General features: G+C 37.2%; 1 protein-coding gene, 1 long non-coding RNA gene and 1 pseudogene across 2 annotated transcripts; all 3 read left to right on the top strand.

Annotated features, from left to right (window-relative positions):
- The first annotated feature begins 7,859 nt into the window (after positions 1 to 7,859).
- LOC115793992 (uncharacterized) lies at positions 7,860 to 8,823 on the top strand. Its single transcript, XR_004021151.1, has 3 exons — positions 7,860 to 7,929; positions 8,552 to 8,639; positions 8,735 to 8,823. It is a non-coding gene; the product is annotated as an uncharacterized LOC115793992 (long non-coding RNA).
- A 1,700-nt stretch (positions 8,824 to 10,523) lies between these two features.
- Positions 10,524 to 12,993, top strand: LOC115794005 (C-C chemokine receptor type 2-like; annotated as a pseudogene).
- Positions 12,994 to 17,432: 4,439 nt separating this feature from the next.
- Positions 17,433 to 19,747, top strand: LOC115794004 (C-C chemokine receptor type 2-like). Its single transcript, XM_030749231.1, has 3 exons — positions 17,433 to 17,439; positions 18,491 to 18,628; positions 18,852 to 19,747. Exons 1-3 carry the CDS (start codon positions 17,433 to 17,435, stop codon positions 19,745 to 19,747), a joined length of 1,041 nt encoding a protein of 346 aa, XP_030605091.1.
- Positions 19,748 to 20,220: the final 473 nt, after the last annotated feature.

The following is a 20,220-nucleotide window of genomic DNA, read 5'->3' as shown; positions in this document are numbered from 1 at the left end:
TCTGGAATTAGTTTAGTATCAACAACGACATCGGTGATGTCGGTGATGTCGGGGATGTCGGTGATGTCAGAAATGTCGGTGATGTCGGGGATGTCGGTGATGTCGGGGATGCTGCTGTAGGTGCAGCAGCCCAAGCAGCATCCCCTAGAAGTTGCTATATGACGCCATCACCTAATGTGCATAATTGATTATTTGCATGTAGTTGCAATCAAGGCTGTCGGGGGAAAGGAATATCATCTTTGGAGACTAAAAGGCCAGTGAAACACATAGAAAGTAGTGGACAGAGTTTTCTACTTGCATTTTTCAGATGCTCAGTACAAATGTTATCCATACCACATGCCTTATTGTCTTTCAGTGTCATGATTGCATTATGTATTTCTTGAGGGGAGACAATCACATTCTCATTACTATGTATGTCACCCACCACATAAGCGTTACTTTTGACACAATTAAACAGCTCAGTGTAGTGTTCCTGCCGTAACTGAGTAATTTCTTTTACATCTCTGACACCATCAATAGTAGTTGGAAGTGATGTTTTGCAATTATTTATTTTCTTAATTTCTAGTCCTAGACATTATTTTTTAACTTTCTTGCAAGAGTCAGACCTCATAGTGTTTTTGTTTCTCTTTATAAATCTTAAAGCATATTTAAAATCTGCATTTGCCTGTTTTTTAATACTCAAACAAAGGGGCATGTCTATGTTTACCCAAATCAACCCATGCTTTAAGAGCCCTTCTGGACCCTCCATGAAGCTTTCCTACATAGTCATTCCAGCCTGGCTTGATACCATGTGAGCTGGTTTTATACAGAGGCTTACTTGAGGTAAGAAGGGGCGTCACAGCATTCTCATACATAGTGCATAACTCAGCGCTATGTTGAGGATTCTTACAGCTCATATCATAGCATGAGATGGCTTCTTTTGGTAAACCAGCTGACAAAAAGTAAAGAAAAAGAGACAAAAAGTAAAGAAAAAACACCCTAAATATGTTTAGAACTACTAGGGCTGGGGAATATGGACCAAAATAATATCTCAAAATTTTTTTATCTGAATGGCGATATAAGAAATATATCTTGATATTTTTTTCTTCCCAAAGGTATAAACAAAAAGGTACTTCTGAGTCAAAGCTACATGTCCCAAATGTCACACAGACACTTTTATTAACATTCAGCTGTAGATGTGCATGAGGGATTGCTGAAAAATAAACCACTGGCATATTTAAATAATAATGCTCCTCAAATAAATTAATGCTTTTTTCCTTCATAAGAAAAAACTAACAGCTGTGCTATTAAAATGTAAACAGAAAAGATACAGAGCAAAAACAGCTAAAGGCTGACTTATTCTTTAAAAAACAGTCTGCAGTGAAGTAGACTTCACCAAAAGTGCTTCCTCCTGTGTAAGATAACAAAACATGTAAACAGACTGAATGAACAAACTTCCATCCTTCAGTCAGCAGGATTTCCGCTAGCTCAGTAAATCCATAGACATATACACTGACGTATCACAGAAACGGGGCCCACCCACTCAATGTGGCGTCGTATCCACTAGGCTAGTGACAATGCCCCCCCCAAATTTTGACATACACCTACTGGAGGTAGAACTAAACCCAACCATGTTTTTCCTCATCTCTGATGTCTTCCCTATACGAAATGGATTCTTGGCCAAAAATATTTTACTGCCAAGATGGTTAAATTGATAGATATTGTTATATACCCAAAACTAAAAAAGAACTCAAGTACAGCCTGTCCATATGGGGTTAACCCCCAAAACCGATGTAGATTAATAACATAAGGCCTGAGAGCTTTCAGAATAGACATGTATGTAGTCAGGACTTTGCTTTACCCACTAGAAAAAACTGGATGGAAATATCTTAAAGTATGGTAGATAGAGACCTTGGAACACATACCTAAAATAGGCAAACATGGAAAAAATATATCTATGCAAAATGTTTTTATTTACTTTGTAATTGCTTTGCCAGGGTTTGTCATAGAAACATATATGATGGCTTGTTGGAAAGATGAGGTTGTGCTGAATCCATCAATACATATGTAAATATGGCCTGCATAATCAGGGTGTTAAGTCACTTAATGTATGAAGTGCCCCAACTGAAAAGTATTGACAAAATTGAGTCTTCAGTCCCAAGTTTTATTATGTCGCATGTATTGTCATATAACACAGTAGGCTTGTTGAATTAATGTGCTTATTTTCTAAATCCAGCAATACCAAATATGTAAATATACTATGCATAGTCATTTAAAAATATGTGATCTGTCCCAAATGAAAGAATATACTGCATTTCATTGCAATATAGTAGACTGTACTAGTAAAATCAGCAGAGATAAGAGAGTAGGACAGAAAACCACAAGAGATTATAACAGTTTGGCCTTGATGGGCCTTTTTAATAAAACTATAACTTAACTACACACAGTATAAATCAGGAGCAGAACTCCATGCATGTCAAGCCCAGTGCATTTGCTGATCTCACTGCAATTGCCGTCCTTACAGTAAGGACAGGGATTTTCACGGGGGCTCTGCTTTAACAGGCTATTAATTCAGACGGTATAGGTTGTTGGTTAGACTGTAATTGAGCTAGAACATTATCGATAGCATCAAAAACATCAAATGTATCATGACTGGGTGTCTGATTTTGAGGGGGTTCAATAGGGTTATCTCATGTATTATCAACACGGGGAGAGTTGGGGGTCCAATAGTTGTAGCCAGTTGAAAGAGTTCACAGCATCAATAACAGGAGTCAAAGAGATGATTTCAGGATTGGATTGACTAGCGTTCTCTCTATTTTCACCCTCTAACAAGGCTAAAGCTGCATTTAAATCTCTAAAATAATCATTACTAGACATTTTATTGTTCAATAAAATCCAGTTTAAAAAAAACAAAAAACTTATTTTATTAAGGTCAATAACTCTGACATGACTGTAAATGTTTTATTAAGGTTAATAATTCTAACACAGGTGTAAATGTTTTACAAAAGAACCCTAGTGTATAGGCCCCTGCACCTCCTCTCATTTCTCCACGTCCTTCTGCGTATTGGTATGCGAGCTCCAATAACACCTTTACCTCCTGAAAGACAGATTTTTTTAAATTAATAAAACAAACATAGTAAACATACTCACCTATTTTTAATAACTTATGTGACAAAATTTGTGGCAGGGTTGTCACTTCTGTCAACTGTGAGATGTTTTCCTATTGAGGTTGCACCACGGAGAATCTATCTTTGGCTTTCCACTAGCTTGCTGCCCTTAGAAGCTGAGCCCAGTCCTGTTACTGAGGGGACAAAGGTCTCTGAATGTGAAGATAGAGGTCTAACTCAAATATGTCTGAAATGGTTTAAAAAGTTTCTTATTTTTAAAGCATTTTGTTTTTTTTGTCTGAAAACAAAAATACCAAAAAAAAAAAAAACCCTCAAAAAACCCCAAAACATACCAATATCCGCCTCCCCAATCAATCCAGCATCTGAAGAAAAAAAAAAGTTCTATGACCCTCTTATTCATCAAGACATGCCGTGAAAAAAAAAAAAAAAAAAAAAAACTTACTGACATCTGTATCTGAAATGGAGCCATGAGCGTGTGATCTAACACAAAAGTTAAAAAAAAAAAAAAAAAAAAAAAAAATTTAGAAAGTATTTTTTAAATGACCTACAACCTAAAAACAGAGTTTGATATACCTGTATAAACCATGTCTTTACAAAAATCCTAGCGACCGTCCAAGAGTCACATTTAGAGGAACAAACTAACAACATATTTACACTGAGGCTCTTTATAGGTTTGTGTGTTTGACAGTTAGCTTTTACACCCAAATGGCAGATTTTATCATTCTTCTTTCTAAGGCAGGTCTGTGATCTATAATAACCTATATATATATATATATATATATATATATATATATATATATATATATATATATATATATATATATATATATATTTTTTTTTTTTTTTTGAGTTATGAGGCTGGAACTATACATACAAAGGGGAAATAAACGTAACTTACCTTAACTAAAGTTGCCAATCACTTGTTTTACACGGTTGCCAGAACAAACAGACTCAAGAACAGGTTCTTTGTCAGAGCAATCACCACCCTGAACTCTCACACTCACCCACCGTAACTGTGGCAACACCCACATCTCTGTGCAATATTAGATTATTCATACTGAACAATATCTAACATTCCTATATTGTGTAATATCCAGTATTCATTCACTAGTGCAATATTCATTCGCCAAGTGCAATATTCATCATCTTCATTATTATTATATGTATACACTTATTTACTTTTCTTACAATGTACAGATGCACCAATGTATGTATATATTTTTTATACATTCTATTTTTGTATATTTTATACATTGTTGCTTTTCTGTATATTTCTTGATTATACTAGGTTATAATATTTTTATTTTTATTTTAGAGAGTTTGATTTTCTGTTGTATGGCACTGAACAGGAGTGGCCCTCCCATCTCATTGTACATCCTGTATAATGACAATAAAGGCATTCTATTCTATTCTATTCTATTCTATTTAGTAGGTTCAGTTGTTTTTTTCATAAACGAGACAGGCTCTGATGTGCTCACGGTAAAAGTCTGGACCATTTACGAAACTGATTGATCGGAAGAGGGGTGGGGTGGGGGTGGGGTACTTATCTTACAAAACAGATGCGTACAACAAGCTAAAGAGGTTCGGTGACCGTTATTTTTCTGTATCTTACCTAAAGCAAACAGAGGTGTTACTGTCAAAAGAGAGGCCTTGAATAGGGGTGCATAGGTGGGGCCCCACTGAAGTCTAAATTATTGGTTTTCTTTTTTCCATACCGTAATACACTGTAATACAGAGAGGTGGATAACATCTCAAAGCGGCTCAACATAGGAGGGAGGAGGGAGGAGGGAGGAGGGAGGTTTTTTAGTGGAACTAGAAAAACAGAAAACTTTTTTAAAAAACAGATGATTTCACTAATTTACTTTTATTTTACTTTTTAAAAAATTTTATTTTAGTTTGGTTTTATTTACTTTGTAATTTTATTTTAAATTTAAAATTTTATTTTTTAATTTTCTATTTAATTTTTAATTTTCAATTTTATTTTTTAATTTTCAATTTTATGGAAAAGGGGTGTGGGGTTCTTATCTTACAAAAACAGATGTGTCCAGCAAGCTAAAGAGGTTCGGTGACCGTTATTTTTCTGTATCTTACCTAAAGCAAACAGAGGTGTTACCGTGAAAAGAGAGGCCCTGAATAGGGGGCATAGGTTCTTTTTTCAATACCGTAATACACTGTAATACAGAGAGGTGGATAAGATCTCAAAGAGGCTCAACATAGGGGGGAGGAGGGAGGAGGGAGGGGAGGTTTTTAGTGTCTATTTTCTGTTACAGGTCAGTGGAACTAGAAAACAGAAACTTTTAAAAAAAAAAAACAGATGATTTCACTAATTTACTTTTATTTTACTTTTTTAAAATTTAATTTTAGTTACTTTTTAAATTTTATTTTTAATTTACAATTTTATTTTTAAATTTACAATTTTATTTTTTTAATTTACAATTTCATTTGCTTTCATTTTTTGCATTTACTTTTATTTTTTCAATTGTATTTTTTACATTTAGTTTTACATTTTATTTTAATTTACAATTTCATTTTTAATTTTCAATTTTATTTTTTTAATTTTCAATTTTATTTTTTATTTCAAATTTTATTTTTAATTTTCAATTTTATTTGCTTTCATTTTTTTGTTTTTCATTTACTTTTTAGTTTTTGTCATTACTTTTATTTTTTTTTGCTTATATATTTTCATTTGCTTTTCTTCTTTTTCTTTATTTTATTTGCTTTTATTTTCAATTATATTTTTAATTTACAATTTCATTTTTTAATTTTTCTTTTTCCTCAGAAGAATTAAACACAAAACCCTAACTTAGGAGGAGAGGAGCAGGAGGAGGAGCAGGGGAGGAGCAGGAGGAGGAGCAGGAGAGAGAGAGGCGGGGGCAGAGAGGAAGGGAGGAGGGGGCGAAAGTTCAGGCTTGCCGACCTTTCTGTCTGACTTATTTTATGATCACTTTCGTGGTGGCACACAGAGGTCTCAGTAGGCTCAGTAACGGTGTCCTGTGCTGTCTTCTTTGCGAAAATCGGGTAAAACGAATCTTGATTTCATTACTTTTTTTAGACGGAATTAAACATATACAAATAAAATTAAGTAAAGATTTCCAATGTGGGCCACAGCAAAATGTTTCAGTCATAGCTGAATGAAAAAATGAAAAGAAAAAAAAACAAACTATACATGCTGTAATGTCTCACACAAATGAAATGACAAGTCCTGTGCCTTTTTATTTATTTATGTTTACAAAATAAAAAGAAAATACCCAATTAAAATAAATATATAAATATATATATATATATAAATATATATATATATTTATGTATACTTTCACCCACCTCCCCTATAGTGACACATAAGCACCAACCCTGACATTCATTTCCATATACCCCTTACATAATATTATCAATTTTTATAATCTACATTCAATTAAAAATATGACGTCATCTATATGAAAATTGCTTATCTTATCTATGCTATAGATCTTTATCTATTACTGATAAGATCTTGACATGCATTTGACAGAAGGTGGTACCTTATACCTCCTTGTCTCCACCTCCGATGTACCATTTAGGCCAGGTAAAAGAAACTGCAGTGTTAAAATGTTAAACTGAACGGCAAGTGTGTAAGCCCGCAACCGTGAACAACAGCACAAACGGAAGTAAACAACCGATTCTTCCGCTATGAATTAAGGGTAGTTGGCGCGAAGTCAGGAATACTGTGGATAAGGGACAATTGGTGGAGGAGGAACTACAACAGTTCTCAGTAACTGAGTATACTCAAGTAAAGTTGAGCAGGTTGAGCTCCTGACAAGGTAAATGCTGTTTTTAGCCTATCAGATTATATAAGACGTATATTTGTGTTTGGCAGCACATATTAATACATACAGGAACATTTTTCAAAAAAACCAAAGCAGTACCTTGTGGGGGGGAAGTAAGTTCCAGGGCAAGCAACAACCATAGGGTCACAAAAAAGCTGAGACACTGTGTATTAATATTATTATTAAAACTGTTATTGAAAAAAAGACAATGCAATGTCTTGCAAATCATTCAAATGCCATATGCAATTCAAATAGTACAAAGACAATTACCACATGCGGAAACTGTGTGTGTGTGTGCGTGCGCGCGCATGCGTGCACATGTTTAACATATGCTTATTCTGAGTCACAAAAGTTTAGAGAGAGAGCTGGAAATATGTAATGCTATGAAATAAAAGAGTGCGGTTGAAATTTTACAGCTGGCTCTATACTTCATTGACATACTTGAAAAAAAAAGACATGATGAGTGTCTCAGAAATAACCATGATGTCATTTATGCCACTGCATAGAAGACAGTCGAGGCAAAACTGACGTGCCACAATGGCAGAAAACAGAGAGCAAAACCATGAAGACAGACATATGCTTTATTTTAGAGTAATATTGCACAAAACACTTAAGCTTACTCTGAACAGAAATCTTTGAACAAACACTAAAATCAGGCACGTGCATTCTTAATCAAAGCTGCAAATTGTGATGCAAAATGTTGAAAAGCAAAAGGTCTCAAAACCAAAACCAAAGGAACACTCTAAAAGGTAATACCTATTCTTACTTAAATTACGTTTGTGTGCTTTACTTAAGTCTCACTATACTGTTGAGTTAACTCAAGCAATGTGAGTAATGTACATGTTTAGCCTGAGAAGGTACAAGGCTAAGTTCTAGTGTGTAAACTGGACTTGAATATTTTTGTTATTGGAGTGAATGCTGGGGTGAGTTCAGCAGTGCACATGCGCAGTACAGAAGTGCGGGAAGCTTCCAGAAACCCTGTGGACTTACACATTGGAAGAAGCTAATCTTCTCTAAAGGTGAGCTGTTCATCTTCATTATATTTTTATGTGTCATGTATGACTTTATTATTCAATGTATTGTTACAGGCTAGTTTTGCATGATGATGCATAAACGTATTTGCAGACTAATGCTAATGTTAATGTTAGCATGGGCTTATGGGCCAATATTAGCTAAAACTGCCATGTACTGTATTTTACTTGAGAGCCTTTAATGTTTTGTCCATGATAAGAGCTCTTAACATTAATTACCTGTATTTCAAATGCAGTATGTTAGCATGTTTGTAAGCGTAAACCAGGCCTGCTAACATTCGTGTAGCCTTAATTTCACTCGGTCATGGAGGTTAATGTGACGTTCAGGAACAAGCCTCGAGTGGAAAAACTGCTGAACGGTTCAAATACTGGCACCAGAACCCCGTCGGTGGAAAAGCGGCCAGTGAGAGCCGTTCTTTGTTTTTTACGACTTTGCTTGCTTATAATGCTCTGGACATGGAAGCATGGAAGAAAAAAATACAATGCATTCCACTAAATAAGTGCTCTCAACGAGCAGAACAATTATTTTGTATCACTTATTGTGAAGAATGTGATTCATTTTCTTCAGAAGATGCTTTTGCTTACTTTTATTGTTTTTCCCTTCTTGTAGACCAGTGATGTTGCCATGAGGACTGCTGTCCTGCGATGTCTCGGTTTTCCTCGGGGGTGATGAAAGAGACTTCTACAATGTCTCTTTTGTACGTATTGCAATTTGGTTTGTTAGAGGTTCTGCACTTGGAATCAAGATTTTCACCCCATTCTTTTTTCTCTTTTTTTTTCTTAATATCAACAGGATTCAGATGCCGTGGCAGACTTCACCCAGGTTCCTGTGGGATTATTGCCTGTTATTCCTGAAGTCAGTCAGCAACCAGGTCCGAATGCCTCTTCACCTTGAACCATCCAGCATGTTATCATTCTGGAAGGTACAATTGTCATGGTTGACACTGAACGCCACCATCAAGCTGTTTGTCTCATATTTGGGCTGATCTATGCCCTTCATATTTGGGCTGATCTATGCCCTTCATATTTGGACTGATCTATGCCCTTCATATTTGGACTGATCTATGCCTTTCATATTTGGGCTGATCTATGCCCTTCATATTTGGACTGATCTATGCCTTTCATATTTGGGCTGATCTATTCCCTTCATATTTGGACTGATCTATGCCTTTCATATTTGGACTGATCTATGCCCTCCATCCTGACAGTCCTAAAAAGCACCTTTGACTTCATTCAGAGACTGATGCTCAGTCTGGTTTCTTTTTTTATGCCATTACTTGTATTTCTATGTTTTTTCATATTGTGTATTCATTTAATATTTTTTTTAACTTACTATCATACTTTAATTTGATTTTTTTTTTTGCATTGTTGCACTGTATTATCAAATAAGTTGGTAAAGTTCTTATTTTGTATTTGTTGGATGCAATGTTTGGCACATGAATTACTTCATCAAGCTATTATTTATTTCTGTTTATTGCCAAGTATGTCAGAATCTGTCCTCCATATATAACTACTTAAATCACTTTTTTAAAAAATGTTACAGTGCTAGAGTGCCTACTTGTTACAGTTCAAAATAAACTGTTTCAGTTGCTGCTCATTCAGCCTGTAGCTTACTTAAGCATCTTTCTGGTATTACTGTTATTGAGCCCTGTGGAAGGGTAAAAACGTGATTAGTTTTGTATTTGTTCATGTGTGGCCACATTGGCCTTTTGTTAAGAATATAAGGATAGTATTTTGTTAAAAATAAAACATTGAACCTTGTGAACTTATCATGTTTTGTTGTAGTTACTTCATTCATTTAAGGCAATCGGTTTCCTAGAGTCTACTAAGTAAACTGTACTGTTCATGTAAGTTGGACTAACTTGATGTAGCTAAGTTTAGAACAGGTCAATTTACTTGCTATTTCTGAGTTGAAACAACTTCACTAAACTAAGTTAATTTAACTTAACACGATTAAGTTCACACAACAAGGTCTTAAGTACACTGAACAAGTATATGTTAAGTAAACAAACATAAGACTTAATAGTTATACTTACTTACATTTTTCAGGGCAATCGGTTTCCAAGATTTTCTTAAGTAAGGTCAACTTGTCAAATTTTACAGTGAAGAGGTTTTCACTTATACCCAAATAATCAGTAATCATAAACCCTTCGATTAAATGAAGGACTTTTTTTTTTCAAACTGTAAATAATTTGAACAAGAGCGACACTTTCCAAATTGATTTAACTGAAAAGTAACAAATTAACTAAATCTATATGAAAAAAATAAACAGTTTGAACCTTTTTTTTTTTGGTTGCTTAAAAAAAAGCCAACATTCAGTTTTGAAGGTGTGAAAATGTATCTAACCACAAGCTGTTTTGCAATTATTTTTGGCTTTCTTGATGTCAGACAGTCTTCTGGTAAAGCTCTCAGTTAAGGACATACAGGAAGCAACATCTGCACTTCTGTTTCAGTGCTCCTCTTTTTCAGACTGCAGACTTTGAGAGTGTACAGGCATCACGTCCATCAGAGGGGGAAAAGGGAGCCTTGAAGTGTAATTCCTGACTCTACCTGGTTGGAAGAGCAATCACCGAAACATCACCATGTCAGGTGAACACATTTTAACAGCAATCCAGAATCTGCAATATTTGTAGATTGATATTTTGCAGCGTTCTTGAACATATATTTGTGTTATAATGCACAATGTTCAAGGCTGCAGACTTTATTGTAGGCGTTTAAATTCAAAAGCTCTAATACCTCAAATACTTCCTGATTTCTTTTTCTATATTTAATCATGGGAACATTTCATTTGAGGTTACTATGCTTGAAAATTGTTTGCAAAAAAGTTAAAAATATCTGCAGTCTCACAATGTCTTTGAAAATGACCTTTGACAAGGCTTTTATATCTTCTAACATCTACAAACATGTATATGTTGAGTATATGTTATCTTTAATGTTAAGTATTGTAATAGTAATAGTAACAATAATAATAATAATAATAATAATAATAATGATATGGGCAGTATGGTGGCATAGTGGTTCACAGCTGAAAGGTTTTGGGTTCGATTTCCCCTTGGCTTGGGCCTTTCTGTGTGGTGTTTGCGTGGGTCTTCTACGGGTACTCCGGTTTCCTCTCACAGTCCAAAGTCATGCAGTTACTGGGGTTAGGTTAACTGGTGATTCTAAACTGCCCATAGGTGTGAGTGTGAATGGTTGTCTGTCTCTCTGTGTTAAACCTGCAACAGGCTGGCAACCTGTACAGGGTGTACTCTGCCTCTCGCCCTATGAGAGCTGGGATAGGCTCCTGCCTCCTGAGCAGGATAAGCGGAAGAGAATGCATGGATAATAATAATACTGTACAACTGTGGTAACATTATGAATAATCTCATTACATGCAAAAGAAAAAAGTTTTTCAAAAAGATCGTAACATGCACAAACAGAACAAAAGAAATACTAATGTTTAGTGCCCAGGTTTATGATGGTAAATGGTGACATGGGGGTAATTGGCTTTTAGCCTCATATACCCGTCTTCAGATTAGTTACAGGTTTAAATCATAGAAAGAACAGAGGGCAGTGGCATCACTGTGAGGAGTGACGGACATTGCTGTGACAGGAGTACCTATGAAAACCAGCAGGTGGCACAATAACCCCCATTATCAACTGACTGTGGGCTGAAAGGCCAAAACAGCAGAGCTGAAAGGAACATGGTGATCTTAGTAAAATCAACTTCAAACAGCTCTCTCTCTCTTTCTCTCTACAGGTGCAAATGCCACAGAGAATACCACATCATACAATTACAGCTCTTACATTTATGGCAACATAGATGGCTTCTCTCCTGACGACATAACCGATGTGAAGGACTTCAGCCAAGTGTTTCTGACATTTCTCTACAGTTTGGTTTTCATCCTGGGCTTCATAGGTGGGTGTGTCTTCTTGTGTGTATGCTCTGGGAACTCAGTTGTGTTAACACATTGCACAAACCTGCCTCCCTTTCTGGAGACAGAACAATTTCCCAACCTACTGACTTTAAATAATTTAGGGTAAAGACTCTGGTGTGCAGGTGTGCTTATGTGCCAAGGAGCGACCTGAGACACAGAAAGAAAGAGACAGAGGTGATAGTATTTTGTTTACATGTGACAGGTGCCCTTATCGTGTTTTCTCTCCCAAAGGTAATGGACTAGTGGTGTGTGTCCTGGCGAAGCACCGCAATCAGAGCAACTTGACAGACATCTGCCTCTTCAACCTGGCTCTCTCCGACCTCCTCTTCATCTTCACGCTGCCTTTCTACACTCACTATGCCAGGGTCAGCCAGTGGATATTTGGAGGCTTCATGTGCCGTTTAATCTCCGGCTCTCACCAGACTGGCTTCTTCAGCAGCATCTTCTTCATGGTCGCCATGACGCTGGACCCCTACATGATCATCGTGCACGCTAACAGGGTTACACGTTATCGCACAATGAGGGCAGCCATCACTCTGACCGTGCTCGTTTGGATGCTGAGCTTGTTTGTGTCTCTGCCGGATTTTATCTTCACAGAAGCAATGACAAATGATTCAGAGTCCCACGGGTTCGAGTGTGACTATCCCCAGGAGAGCAAAGTCTGGGAGCGCTATGACCTGTTCACCATAAATGTACTGGGTCTCGTGATTCCATTGTTGGTGATGGTAGGTTGCTACTCCAGGATCATCCCCACGCTGGTGACCATGAGGACCACAAAGAAGCACCACATAGTCAAGCTGATCATCTGTATAGTGGTTGTATTTTCTTGCTCTGGGCCCCATACAACATTTCCCGTTTCTTGAAGTTTCTTCAGGAAGAAAACAAAATCCCACGCAATAAAATCTGGGACCAAAACTTAAGGATGTGAGTAAAAGTGAGCGAGGCTTTTGCTTATACTCACTGCTGCCTGAACCCCATCATTTACGCTTTTGTGGGACAGAAGTTCACGAGAAGAGCCTTGCAGCTGCTGAAAAGGTTGGTGCCTGGTTACAGCAGAGGTTTGTCTGACAGCTCATTCAGGAGAAGCTCGGTTATGTCCAGGTCCTCTGAAGTCACCTCCAGTATTAAACTGTAGAAGGTGGAGGGCAGTTGTAATTAGTTTGGCATCAATGTTTCACCCTGTTACTGCAGACCATGTCTTTTTCTTTTTGCAGTGATTTGTTTCATTCATTTGGTCACTTCTAGGGTTTAATCCCGGGATCCGGGATTCCCGGGAAATGCGATCAGAACCATTTCCCGTTTCCCGGGAAACGTTAGACGGGAAACCGGGAAAAAAGTCGCGCGCGTCGATTTAGAAAGCTTCAGAAAGTTAAATTTAAGGAAATATTGAGAGAAGGGTTCGTTTAATGCGAAAAGCATTACTCTTCATTTCAGGCACGTTCAGCCTCCGTTTGAGGCTTCAGCCTTCATCTCAAGCGTTTTAATAGAGGTATTAAACAGTTGTACTTTTTTCCTCTTTAATTTGTTGAAATCGTAGGCAATGTGTTTACCCTAAGGTATTTTGTATTATATAATTCTATATTATATATTGTTATATTGCATTATATAGCCTATAAAATATGCCTGCCCTGAACAATAAAGAAATATCTGTTTAACTTCGAGTGTTTCTTTTCCTCGTTTGCAGCCGCTTACTAACAATCATGAATTAGGATACGGGCCTAATGTGTGAAGAAATTATCATGAAATAGATTGCTTTAACATATTTCGCTTTTAAAATGGAGTTGAGGAAAATGTATATTTTTTAGGCTATAAGGATTGGCCAGTTTTTCAAAAGACGATTCACAGCGAACCTACTTTAACCCTCAGACACGGTGTTATAAATTTGTTGTTGCCAGAATGGCAATGACCAAGTCGTAGTGCATTACTCAAGGCCCTGTGTTATGCCATATTATAGTGTAGTACGGTAGTTAACTTTTCAATGACTATTACAGCGTTCCACTGGTGGAGATATAGCGCAACAGATGTCGCCACGACAGCGTGGCTGAGCCTTTATCAATGCTGTGGAGATGAACCGTATTGTTTTGCACCAGCAGTTGTAAAATAGCTTGGTATAATTCCATGTACAATGGAGGAATATTTGAATTATATTTGTTAAGGGAGTGTTGAGGAACGATACAACACCGCATAGCTCGAGCACTCAAATGCTGAGATGTAGGTTTTATTGCGTTAATCAAGCCGACGTTACCCCCTACTGGGCATAACAGGACATAGCTGGAAAGCTACCTCTACAATATCACAATAGGTTAAGGCCGACACAGGCTACAGAAGGCCTAATTAAAATAAAAAAATAAATAAACTTTTTCCCGGGATTCCCGGGAAATGGCTCGTCATTTCCCGGGATTTGATTCATGTCATTTTCGGGAAAAATATTAAACCCTAGTCACTTCTGTTATCCTCATACTACAATGTTCTTCACCAGTGTCTCATCATCAAAGTCTGTCTGTACACCTTTAGACTCTTTGATTTTGCAGTGGTATAATTTTTTGTTTTGACCGTAAGATTTCAGCTGTAAAGGCTCTTTACTTATAAAATCATTGTAACCTTGTAGCACTGCCATCTGCTTTACAGAATCTGAAGTGTTTGTGTGTGATGCAAATATGCATTCTTCTGCTCAAGCTTAATGACACTTGCTGGTGTTTTAAATGGAACCTGTTGTTTGCAGCAGGCTGTCACAGTTTTTTCACACATTTTAAATGTGCCTGCAAGTTGACACAAACATACCAATAAAAACAGCAACAAAAAAAACCAACATACAACAACACAAACAAACCAAGGAAGATAACACAGAACATTTTATACTTGTGCAAAAACGGTTTCAATCACATGTACACCAGTATGGAGTCAGGTGCTAGAAGTACATTTTACATGTTTCACATGCCATCATTTATAATGGAATTTGATAAGTTGATGTGGAACAACCTTTCCAGTGTTGACTTCTGTCTCATAATTATATATGTGTATATATAGTGTAGAGTTTTACACCCTGAATACATTCTCCTTGTTGCTTCAGTGACTTTTACTAGTATTTCAAATCTTCTTTGTACCAAAACCTGCACACTTACTTTAATTCACATATTTCTACAGAGTCTGATGTTCAGCCTTATACACTGGTTTCCTGATCCTGATTTTGTATGGTAGTTTTCTTAAGACAAGAAATGAAACTGCAGATCCTGAACTTAACTTCAAATGAAAGTCATAAACTGTGTTGTCATATTGGAGAAGAACAGCTTGCAGTGAGCATGTCCTGCCATTTCTCATTGCTACTGTGATGATAAATTCTGTACACATCCATGAAAAGAGAGACGGTAAAGAGACTGTCCCAAATTAATTTATCAAGTAGGTTATTAGGGTCCCCATCATAAAATAGTAGCATGTTCTACTGCCAGGGACCATTAGTGGAGGAACTACAATAAAGATTTCCCTCTTCATAATAAAGATTTCATCATTTGTGATTATACTGAAGTAAAATTGATCCAGTTAACCTCTGTAATTCCTGATAAGCTGATGGTAACAGCCAATCAGATCATTTACAAAGTATATTTGAAAGAACACAAAATAAACTCCTCACCTGAATAAATTTTTTACTTTCTCTTTTCCTGCCTCAAAATAGTACACTTTCCAGAAAACTACAGAAATACCTTGGTGTGTGGAAAATAGGTTATAGGATAAACAGCAACAAGACCATTCACTGTGTAAATTATTACTATCATGAATAAGAAAGAGGATGATTCTTTCAGAAGCAAAAATAGAAAGAGTTTTGCCACTGCATAAAAGACTGTCTGGGCAAATAGTTCAGCAATATGAAATTAATGTTTTTTCCATATAAGCATCAATGATTTCAGGGAGTTCATATTTTCTGGTACAGTATGTTATTAAACGATTCAGAGAATCTGAACAGCTACTGTCAAACTGAGCGGTTTGTCACTGAATCCCCAAATACAAGTTTAAACTGTTCCATACAAAGAAAAGCTCCACACTCACTGCTCATGTCAATAAGTATGCCTGTTCAACTGCACATCAACACAATTATCTAATCAGCCAATCACATGGCAGACACTCAATGCTTTTAGACATGTAGACATCCTCAGGTTGACCTGCTGAAGTTCAGAGCATCAGAATGGGGAAGAAAGTTGATTTAAGTGACTTTGAACATGGCATGGTCATTGGTGCCAGACAGGCTGGTCTGAGTGTTTCAGAACCTGCTGATTTGTCTACACAACCATCTAGAGTTTACAGAGAATGGTCAGAAAAGGAAAAAATACTCAGTGACCACCAGTTCTCTTGACGAAAATGACTTGTTTGTGTCGGAGATCAGAGCAGAATAGCTGGACTGCTTTGAACTGATAGGAAAGCAACAGTAACTCAAATAACCACTTATTGCAATCAAGGCATGCAGAAGAGCATCTCTGAATGCACAACACATTGAATCTTGAAGCAGAAGGACTACAGCAGCAGAAGACCACACCAGGTGCCGCTCCTGTCAGTTAAGAACAGGAAACGCACTGAAATTGGACAATAGAAGATTTGGGAAATGTTGCCTGGTTTGATGGTTCTCAGTTTCTGCTGCCACAGTTGGATGGTAGGGTCAGAATTTGTTGTAAACAACTTGAAAGGATGGATCCATCCTACCTTCTATCAACAGTTCAAGCTGCTGCTGGTGATGTAATGATGAGGGGGATATTTTCAAGGCACACTTTGGGCCCTTTACTACCAACTGATCATTGCTTACAAACTACAACCTACCTGACTATTGTTGCTGACCATGTGCATCTCTTCATGACATCCTCTGATGGCTGCTCTCCGCAGTGCAGCACACTATGTCACAAAGCTCAAATCATCTCCAGCTGGTTTCTCCAATGAGTTCATTGTTCTCAAATGGCCTCCACATTTAATCAAATAGAGCACCTTTGGGATGTGATAGAATGGGAGATTCTCCTCATGACTGTGCCGCCAACAAATATACAGCAACTGCATGATGCTATCACATCAATATGAACCACAATCTGAGGAATGTTTCCAGCAGCTAGTTGAATCTATGCCATGAAGAAATAAGTGGGTCCAACCCAGTACGAGGAAGGTGTTCCTACTAAAGTGTCCTGTGAGTGTAGAGCCCACGATATGCAGCAGTGATGTACGGTGAGAGCAAGAAGAAGAAATAAGTAAAAATAGTAACAAAAACTATAACAAATAATAAACTTCTGACACTTTAAGAAAAATCCAACAGTCATTTTCTGAAACTGAATCTGTGTCACCATGTGCTGTGTTGCTCTTTGAAGTATTTTTTGGTGTCTAGATGTAGAGCAGACTCCTGATAAAGATCTGACTTGAGGACATACAGGAAACAAAATCTACATATCTGTTTCTGTGCTCCTATTTATCGGACTGCAGACTTTAAGATTGTTAGTTCATTTCTGCACTTCGAAAGGCATCACATCAATGAAAGACGGGAAAAAGGAACCTTGAAGAGTAATTCCTGACTCAACTGGTTGGAAAAGCCATCACTGAGATATCACCATGTCAGGTGAACACATTTTCCAGTAATCCAGAATTTCTTTGTGTAGTGTCGTATTTCTCAGAGTTGTTGAAAATCTAATTTTGTAATCTTTAAGGCCGTACGCATTGTTCTATTGATTTAAATCCAAATGTTGTAACTGAAATTTTATCACAACTACTTTATAACATATATTTCTATATTTTGTCTATATTTAGTCTAGTGATCTTTTGATTTTTGGCTACTATGTTTGAACAATGTTTGTAAAATTGTACAAACTACATGCGCTGCCACATGCATTTGAAGTTGACCTTAATACTTGCTGCAATCTAAAATCATTTTGCCCACAAACACGTGTTTTTTTAAGGTAGACAATGTAACAATATCATTGTAAAATTATAGTACCCACATTAATAACATTGTTAAATAATATTAATAATAATATCATTATATGCCAAAAGTGTCTGTTTAAAAAACTATCATTAACAAAGAGACCAAATGAAATAGTAACTTTTCTTTCATTTATATTAGCCTCAGAGGATCTGTCTTCAGAATAGCTACAGGTTTAAATCACAGACAGTATAAAAGAGCTTTAAATCCTATTTTCATAAAGCAGTAATGTGAAGGAGTGCTGAGCTTTCCCAAGGAAGGAGTACCTATGACAACCAACAGGTGGCAATCAATTATCACCTGACTATGGCCTGAAACCCCACTACAGCAGAGCTGAATGAAATAATCATTTGTGGTTCTCATAGCAAAGGAAAAAAAAAAAAGAAACAACATGTCAGCAGTTTTTAAACAGACACTTTCTTCTTCTGTCCCAATGAAAACGTTTGAAGCTACATTATTAAATGTAACCTAACATTTTAATGCTGTGAGCACCGAAATGAAATTCTATTCACCTCCACCAGCAGCAGCACGTGTTTATGGTAACAGGATGTCACTGTTTTCATGTAGCATATTAGGCATATGTATCCAGATATGTATGTGCTGTTTCTTAGTTTTCACAGCCTGTGTTGAAATAATAATAATAATAATAATAATAATAATAATAATAATAATAATAAACCTCTCTCTGCAGAATGGAATGCCACAGAGGACTATTATGACGACAGCTATTTTAATGACAATGAAACCTACTCTCCTGACATCCCCACTGAATTCAACAAAGTGTTTCTCACCACTCTCTATAGTTTGGTTTTCATCCTGGGCTTCATTGGTAGGTGTGTCTTCTTCTGTGTTCACTCTAGGGAAAGGATTGTATTTACACATTGCAGGGATCTGCTGCCCTTTCTGGAATGGAAAGCAATTTTCCAACCCAAACAATGTGTGCAGGTGTGTTTATATGCAAAATAGCGACCTGAGACACACAGAGAGAAAGAGACAGAGGGGATATTGTTTTACATGTGACAGGTACCTTTATAATGTTTTCTCTCCCAAAGGTAATGGGCTAGTGGTGTGTGTCCTGGCGAAGCACCGCAATCAGAGCAACTTGACAGACATCTGTCTCTTCAACCTGGCTCTCTCCGACCTCCTCTTTGTCTTCACGCTGCCTTTCTACACTCACTACGTCAGCGTCGGCCGGTGGATATTTGGAGGTTTCATGTGCCGTTTAATCTCCGGCTCTCACCAGACTGGCTTCTTCAGCAGCATCTTCTTCATGGTCGTCATGACGCTGGACCACTACATGATCATCGTGCACGCTCACAGGGTTGCACGTTATCGCACAATGAGGGCAGCCATCATTCTGACCGTGCTCATTTGGATGCTGAGCTTGTTTGTGTCTCTGCCGGATTTTATCTTCACAGAGGAAACAGAAGATTCCCACGGGTTCGAGTGTGACTATCCCCAGAATAGCACAGTCTGGGAGCGCTATGACCTGTTCACCACCAATGTGCTGGGTCTCGTGATTCCATTGTTGGTGATGGTAGGTTGCTACTCCAGGATCATCCCCACTCTGTTGACCATGAGGACCACAAAGAAGCACCGCATAGTCAAACTGATCATCTGTATAGTGGTTGTATTTTTCTTGCTCTGGGTCCCATACAACATTTCCCTTTTCTTGAATTTTCTCCAGGAAAGAGATATAATCCCAAATAATTCCAGCTGGTACAAAAATGTAAGGATGTCAGTAACAGTCACCGAGTCTTTTGCTTATACGCACTGCTGCCTGAACCCTATCATATACGCTTTTGTGGGACAGAAGTTTATGAGAAGAGCCTTGCAGCTGCTGAAAAGGTTGGTGCCTGGTTATGGCAGAGATTTGTCTGACAGCACATTCAGGAGAAGCTCAGTTATGTCCAGGTCCTCTGAGGTCACCTCCACTTTTAAACTGTAGAAAGTGGAGGGCAGCTGTAATTAGTTTGGCATGAATGTTTCACCCTCCTATTTCTTCAGACTTTGTCTTTTTCTTTTTACAGTGATTTGTTTTGTTAATTTGGTCACTTCTGATTGCCACAATGTTCTTCACAAGTGTCTCATCATCAAAGTCTGTCTGTACACCTTTAGACCCTTTGATTTCGCATATATATATTTTTACCATAAGAATTCAGATGTAAATATTTCAAATGATTGCTCAGGCTTCATGAAACTTGCTGGTGCTTTAAACAGAAAATTTTGTTCATAGCACCTCTTAGCAGTTTGTTTTATTCCTCACACACTTTTTATGAGGCCCCAGGTTCACAGAAAAATACTAAGAAGAGCATACAGCTGTATGCGGTCATGAAAAGAGAGATGGTAAAGAGACAAGTTCTGATAAGCTGTTGTTAACACCCAATAAGATATTTACAAAGTATAACAAAAAATAAATTC

The sequence above is a fragment of the Archocentrus centrarchus genome, chromosome 16, assembly GCF_007364275.1.
Source record: "Archocentrus centrarchus isolate MPI-CPG fArcCen1 chromosome 16, fArcCen1, whole genome shotgun sequence".
Classification (NCBI taxonomy): domain Eukaryota; kingdom Metazoa; phylum Chordata; class Actinopteri; order Cichliformes; family Cichlidae; genus Archocentrus; species Archocentrus centrarchus.
The sequence above is the reverse complement of the archived record's forward strand: the minus strand, read 5'-3'. Positions and strand labels throughout refer to the sequence as shown.

Excerpts from the sequence above, each read along its gene's own strand:
- LOC115794004 (XM_030749231.1), top strand. Across the intron at positions 18,629-18,851 it reads TTTCATCCTGGGCTTCATTG|GTAATGGGCTAGTGGTGTGT; the intron begins GTAGGTGTGTCT and ends TCTCTCCCAAAG.